General features: G+C 45.0%; 2 protein-coding genes across 2 annotated transcripts; one reads left to right on the top strand and one right to left on the bottom strand.

Annotated features, from left to right (window-relative positions):
* Positions 1 to 751: 751 nt before the first annotated feature.
* Positions 752 to 2329, bottom strand: MELLADRAFT_84243 (uncharacterized protein; the record flags this gene model as incomplete). Its single annotated transcript, XM_007407649.1, has 9 exons — positions 752 to 821; positions 909 to 1031; positions 1120 to 1211; positions 1330 to 1345; positions 1438 to 1630; positions 1711 to 1723; positions 1836 to 1860; positions 1973 to 2056; positions 2130 to 2329. 9 exons carry the CDS (start codon positions 2327 to 2329, stop codon positions 752 to 754), a joined length of 816 nt encoding a protein of 271 aa, XP_007407711.1.
* Positions 2330 to 4527: 2198 nt separating this feature from the next.
* MELLADRAFT_104537 (uncharacterized protein) lies at positions 4528 to 6029 on the top strand (the record flags this gene model as incomplete). The annotated part of the gene is made up of 3 exons (XM_007407935.1): positions 4528 to 5279; positions 5733 to 5837; positions 5885 to 6029. 3 exons carry the CDS (start codon positions 4528 to 4530, stop codon positions 6027 to 6029), a joined length of 1002 nt encoding a protein of 333 aa, XP_007407997.1.
* Between the last annotated feature and the right edge of the window lie 1568 nt (positions 6030 to 7597).

Below are 7597 nucleotides of genomic sequence, written 5' to 3'. Positions count from 1 at the left end.
AAAAGGATTGGGGTGTTGAAATGTACCCTGATGATGCCACGCAAATGTTGATTGCAAATGAAACGAACGTAGTAGCGCTTCAAGCTGGAAAGAGATAAGGAAGAGAGTAGTGAAAGTAGCCAACATTTTGGCATCATAGATTAGGGAAACGAAGATAATGCAAAGGATTCCTGATAAAACGCCTTCCATGATATCCAACTTGGGTTTGATTTGATATTTCGATAGGACATGTAGAGAACAAAAAGATGACGTGAATAGGTGACAAGAGGCCCGGTATACTGTACATGACTCAAACGGATTCAAGACGCGGAATTGGATACAGGAGCCTATGTAAGTTAATCGTATTACGAGCTTGGTAGACCTTTGGGCGAAGTGATTTCCTCGATCTTGATACCATCACTTGCGAATTCGTCTTCATCTTCTACAAGCTCGTCAATTGGCTTTGGACGAGTCCGTCGAGGGCGAACAAGTCTCTGAGCATGAAGCCTCTGATCATACGAGTGGGGATAATTGAAATGCATGATTGATCAGTCTCTTTGGAGTCACGGATGGCAGCAGTTAAATAAAAGATGGCTTCATTTACGCTGTTGTGCATTCGGTCATTGAACGCGAGTAACTCGTCTGGAAAGCCTTTAATGTGTTCCCCATCAGGGGTAGCACGAGCATGGTGTGGTTCGTCTATGAGGTATGAAAATGTGTAGCTGGCAGACGCAAACTGAACATCACGGGTGTCGAGGAGTGAGTGTTGCAGTCATAATGAATTCTCGGTAACCTGTTTCAGGCTCACCATAGCCACTAAAGCCAACTGAGAACCACCAAAGCTAATTGGATAGAATGGAGAATCAAGTGATGTACGTATATCAGTCTGAGTTGGAATATATTCAAAATGAGAGAATAATCGACTGTACACCAGGAAATATCGTGTGCCAAATGTGCCACCATCAAGCACGCACATGGTGATCAAGGCGAAGATAGTATTGTAGGTTGGCGTCCGAGCGACTAGCAAACATATGTCCGCAACGTATCGGATGCTTGTACCAGCCAATTGATGGGTATAAAACTGTCAGGGTAGCCCTTTGGGTCATATGTTCAAGAGAGGACAATACTATGTCAACGTACGGATGTCCTGCATGAGTGATGACGGCTTTGATATCATTTGCCTTGTACATATAAACCGCCCTCATTGCCGTCAGACCCAAGTGACATGCAAACTGTGACCAATGTGAACACACGTCAATGTGGGAATACTACAATGCGTCACAAGATGGTCCGACTGCCTGTCGCTATAGATGTGGAATAGGTCGACAAAATCTTTGAGATTGTACTAACCTCCATGAAAAACATCCTATAGTCCGGTACCAGTCATTTATATAGATGTCAGTAAGTTAAAAGAGGGATCCTCTAGTTCGGAAATCATAAGAGCGTCGAAAGACTTACGCTTGCCAAATTCCCAGCTTGGTTTGCACAACAGAGTAGCTTGTCTGCTGGAAAAAGTTGTACACTGCGATACCGGAGGCTAGTCCACTACCCAGGACGAGAACTCCCACGACTATCATAAGGATCAATGGGAGATATAGACCACGCATGCGACTGATGACCTTGAATGCACCATACGAAAATTGCATGTGGTCTGTTTACTCGTTCATAAAGTAAGTCTTTCTTGATCGGCTGTGCTCAAAGTAGGATGCACGTTTATGAGCTTCAACTTACTAAGTACCACACACTGCGCTCGTCGTAAACAAGGAAGAAATTTCTGTTGTCAACTTCACGAACCATATGACGCCTATGATTCTCATGTTGAGCTAAAAGGGATAGAAACAAGACAAGCGACGCACTACCCGACATAACACAAAGTGATACCTATTTTTGTTAAGGATTTCTGATTAGTACGCTTCGCAAAATCGATTGCCACGATGGAACTGAGGAGCGGAATAGTGCTTAATGACGGAAATTAGACAATGATTGCACACACCTCAGAAGAGGATATATGCGATCTACGCTATCATAGTCGCCGAAAAACTTAATTAAATGGTGGTAAAGAGTTACTCCAAATAGTCTGTAAATCAAAATTCAAAGGTAAACAGTCAATGAGGGTAGTCCATTTAACCAGCCAAGTAAGGTACACTGACCCTGTGATGCCCATGGAGAGTGCCACAAGGCCCGTAATGTACGTCTTAAAGGCGATAGACGGATATAGCCATAGGTCTTGAACAGCTCGAAGTCCTTCAACGATGGCCATTCCGGCGATCCAAGATGCTGTCATGCCTCCAGCCAACATACCACCTAATGAGTTGAAGAGGAGCTGTTGCTCCAATTCTTCAAACAGCATGGAGAAGTATTGCAAAATTCGAATTGAAGATATAGGACAAGTTGGTGTCAGGGTAGGTAGTTGATGAGCACTCTCCCCAAGAAACTTGATGTGGTGGTAAACTGATTATTTTTGTGACCGACCAATATGGCACAAATCAACAAACCGCGGAGCGTGATGGGAGGGAAACTTGAGAGATGTTCGCAATGATGTGCTCTCTAGTGGATGCTTTATAGGTTCATGAAGCGTTCGTGCATGGTACGTAGATCGTACGTACGTCGTACAAAACTTGGGTTCATTGAGCGAAGACGACTTTCCTGGGTGAAGAAAGAATTTCATACTTTCAAAATGCTTTCATTAATGTCGACAGCCAGAATCTCGAGAGTCACACCCATTGACTCAATCGAGTCCAGCGTGTAGTCAAAAGATCAACACTTGTTGCACAGACAATACGATAAATTACAAACGTAGGTCATGACCAAATCGGTACACTACAATTTTGCAATTTCGTCAAGGAACTTTGACTTTGTTTGTCCAGAAAATCCCAGAAAATCCCAGAAAATCCGCTGCTTCTTGGAATCCGAGAGCCCCATTCGGCGAGGCGTGAGTTTTGCACAGAACCGCAGGGAGTAACCGAAGGGCTGTGAAATTTTGTAGCGGCTACTGCTACCCACTACAAATTGGCTACTTACGACACGCAGATTTCTCCATTCGGAATTCGTACTGCTGACTTCACATGATGCCAGCCAAAGCAGTCCATGCCATTCTAATAGGTCATTGACAACGCGGATACGTCATGATGTGAGGTTCGGACGCAGTTTGGACCGCTGTCTACGGGGTGGAGTATGAGCGGGTACAGGTAGCGTAAAGCAACATAAGGGACATAACCCTTATGTAGCAGGAAGAGACTCGAGAGAAGTTGAGATTTCCAATACAGGAAAATCTTCAAGCTTCTCAGTACGCTACCTCTACCCCACAGCTCATAGCTTATATTTGATCTCTCATCAAATTTTTCAACAACAAACAACCTTATTTAAACTCAACAATCCTAAATTAAGAATAGTCACATAGATAGATCAAATGGCACAAAACGCAAGCAATGAGCTTTTTCCAGAAGTAGCAGACCAGAAACGCAAACTACGCGGTTTCAGCAAGACACCAGCACCCCCTCCACCTAGCTCCAGCACAACTACCGAAGAAGCAGGTCACAAAACGTAAACAAGACACGACCGAACCTAATCAAGAAGGGGTGATAAAGAGAATCATTGTAAAAGGTCCCGGCAACCCAGATAGTCAGAACGTGCATCAGAAGACGGTGGAGAAGGTGCAAAATCAAGAAGGAAACAGAAACGAGAAAGAAGCTTCAGATGAACGTCAACCCACATCAAGTAGCTTGCCAACACTTACCGGTTTGACAACCATCAAGGAAGACCACACAAGAACCATCAGGATTCACGCAGCGCAACAATGCCAACAACCATAAGACGGTCGCAAACAGGGAGCAAGATGCTCCAGCAAGTGAAAGTTCCTTAGAGTATATGGAAGACTACAAAGAAGGATCAAGCGAAGAAGAGGCGTCGTGGGTCAGAATCAAACAAGTCAAGAAAGAACCGGACGACGAGGATAGAGAAGCAAGAAGGCTGCTGGCTGGCTTAGTATCAAGCCCTTCCATAACTAAAGGTGAGGTCCAAACCAAAGCGCACCGGCAAATCATTTCTCTTCATCCTTTTACATTGTAAACAATTTGAGCTGCTGGGAGTTTCTTTTCACTTCATGTGTGTTGCCCAGCTGAAATAGAGGCCGACCGTAACCGCACGTTCGCTCGCATTCCTTGAACCTGACAATTATTCCGCATATAAGGATGAGTCAGAGGCCCCATAAAGGCTAGTCTTATATGACAAACATTTATTAACGTACCTCACTCCATACCAGTGAGAAGGCCCTTGTATAAGTCCCCATAACGGACTCGGGCACGCTACGATCCCCGTCTATCCTGTATGATCACATAAGATTGAACTGCAAAAGATCTTTGGCTTAAACAGCAGCAGAAGGAATACAAAAACTTATGAGTGATCTTGTCGCGAATTACAGGGAAGAAGCAACAGGTTAGGGAACCGACCGCAGGCCCCTCGGGCCCATCACAAGCTCAAGCAGCGGCACTCTTGGAAATTCGAGAAGCGCTTGATCATAAACACCAGTACGATAAACACGCGGAACTCATGACATTGTACCTCCTACGCTACCAACCGGAGAAGTTAAAAGTTCTAGCTATTGAAACAGACCAACCACCAGACAATCAGCCAAAGATGTCCAAGACACATTCAACGGCATTGCAACCGAACCAACCGAATGAGCCCATCCCCAAACCTCCAACCAATCCCACCTCTAACACCCCAGGCAAACTGAAACCCGCGAGAGCTGCCGAACGAATGATCCCAAGAGGCAGACCTATGTCTGACGATGATGAAGACCACGCGAGAGGGCCAACCGGCAGAGGTTTCGTCAAGAACGGAATTGAATTTGCAGACGGCGTGGTTCCCAGTCATCACATGGCCCAGCTGACAGTTTTCTGGGATAACCAAATTTGGAAGGTGAAAGGTTACGTACCAGTCTCAATGTTCAACAGAGCCTGGCTAGAAGCAAACCGGGAAGTTGAAGGAAAGAAGTCCAAGAAGAAGAAGAAAGAAAATGACTCAGATTCAGAAGACGAGACTTACGAAGGCCTCACTTACCCTGCCAAACTACGTCTAAGCTACGGAGACTGGGTGACATGTTTCAACTTGATGCTTGAATACTTGAGGAATTGGTTTGAATTTCATCGCCTAGCAACTAAATTTGAAAGACACAAAAAGAACGTTGAAGAAATCAAAAGTGAAAACGACGACAACTGGATGGTTGCACTCCAATACGATATCCTTGTACGCCGCCAGATTTGGACGATCAGAGTAGAAGGTGGAAAAGTCGGAGACCCGTCAGTGAGGCAGAAAAAGCTAGAGGAGAAAGCTAGACGGACTGTAGACAAATTCAGAGAATGGGACTGCCACGACAATCCGTACGCCAAAGGAGGCAAATGTCAAGATCAGATACCGAAACTATTGAAAACAGCGGAGAAGGAGAAAGGAGAGACTTACAAAAAATCAGACTTAAAAGAAGAGACGTCCAAATCTACCAAAGACAAATCTTCCTATTCAAACTCTAAGCCGAGCAACAGAGGTGGCTTTAGGGGAAGACGTGGAAGGGGCAGAGGGAAAGCTTATGGAAGGAGCTCCTACAACCATTCCGATTACAAAAGGGACGACGACAGGGATTCAAGTGGTTGGTTTAGAGGCAGAGGCGACAGATGGTCACCTAGACGTGACAACAGATTGAGATCCCCCGTACGACGAGCACAATCCCCAAGACGCTACAAACAAGACAATTGTAGAGATGAGCGTAGAAACGATCATAGAGATGACTATAGAACTGATAGTCGGTCGTCAAATCATGTTAAACCCCAAACAAAGGGTAACAATAACAACACCAAGAGGAAGTGAGTTGATTAAAACTTAAACAGAACCCACCTGAATCGAAATGCAGCCAAAAGGCATTGTGCTATCATGGTCCAGCAACCAGAAGTTCCCAGATCTGTCCAGATCAAGTGCCTACGCTGGCTATGAACTCCACATCGCGCCCCAACCCAGCTCTTACCACTGACCGTTTCCAAGCCAGTGCCAGAAAATGATAGATACTCATGTTTGCCCTTGCCCTTGCCCTTGCCCAGAAAAAACAGTGATCGCAGTGGTTACAGAAGCCAACGGAGCGAGAGCCCAAGATCTGAGTCACAAACATGTGAGTTAAGCTCTGAAGATGACTCTGAAGAAGAGTACTTCAACGGATCTGAGAGTGATGACTACGGAGCGGAACATGAGTTCATGCGATCAGAGAGAGAAGAATCAGAAGAAGAAGAAGAAGAAGCAAAAAAGATGAGCTTATACGTACGAAAAATCCATAGACCGGAAGACCAGAGACCGTGGCCATGTAGAGTACGGTGTGAGATGAACATAGGAGAATGGCTATGCCAGCTTAGGGAAGCCAGAATCCTCAATAAGTTCACGGATGTAATAGAAGGTTTCCAGTTTGGCTTCCCTCAAGGAATACCCGAACATAAAGTAGGGAGACTTCCCTGGTACACCCCCAATAACCACGAGTCAGCTTCAGAAGTACGACAGAAGATACGTAACACACTGAAAAAAGAGAGAACAGAAGGACAAATCTATGGCCCTTTCTCACATGAACAGTTAAGCAAATGGTTTCCATTTTTCCGGTTGAGCCCAATGGGAAGCACCATCAATGGCGATGGAACTTTCAGAGTAATCCATGATTTGTTGTATCCTAGGAAGAAGAAGAGAATACCGTCAGTAAACTCATTTGTCAACAAGAAACATTTCAAAACAACATGGGACAATTTCCAGAAAGTCGTACGTTTCTTCAAAGATAACCCAGGCGTGTGGCTTCTAGCGATATTTGACTGGGAAAAGGCATACCGCCAAACTCCCACCGACCCGGACCAATGGCCGTACCTAATTCTGAAGGATTTTGAAGATGGGTTATGGGTAGACACAAGGGTTGCGTTCAGAGGCGTGGCTGGGTGTGGAATCTTTGGGAGACCAGCGGACGCGTGGAAGGAGTTGATTGAGATTAAACTGTCAATTCCAAAAATCTTCCGTTGGGTAGATGATAACATGTTACTGAAACGCCCGGAGTCAAGAGTGACGATGCAGCAGGTAGTGAGAGTCAGCAACCAACTCGGAGTGAAGACAAATGACACAAAATACCACGATTTCGATGCCGAACAGAAATATGTTGGCTTCATATGGAATGTCATTGAACATACGGTCAGATTACCTGAAGGCAAGCTGAATGAACAAAGAGAAGAAACAGAAAAGATGCTCACAACGAAAGAACGGGTATCTTATAAGGAATTTGAAGGCTTTGTAGGAAGGTTGTGCCATACGTTGTTAATCCTGCCACACATGAAACCATACATGAGGTCGATGCACCACTGTAAGAAAGCATGGGGAAACCAGTGGGTGAAAAAGTACCTACCAGACGAAGTGAAAGAAGATCTTCAGCAATGGGACCATACTTTAAAGAACTTTAAAAACTTACAAATGCTACCAGATAAGGAACTGTGCGAAGTGAACTGGTATGGAGACACATCCACGTCGTACGGCTTAGGTGTAAAGGTCGGATCGTCCTGGGCAATGTTTGAGCTGCTAGAAGGCTGGGAAACATTTAACCTGAAACAAG

This window comes from Melampsora larici-populina (genome assembly GCF_000204055.1).
Source record: "Melampsora larici-populina 98AG31 unplaced genomic scaffold MELLAscaffold_10, whole genome shotgun sequence".
Classification (NCBI taxonomy): Eukaryota; Fungi; Basidiomycota; class Pucciniomycetes; order Pucciniales; family Melampsoraceae; genus Melampsora; species Melampsora laricis-populina.
This window is presented reverse-complemented; position numbering and strand designations above follow the sequence as displayed.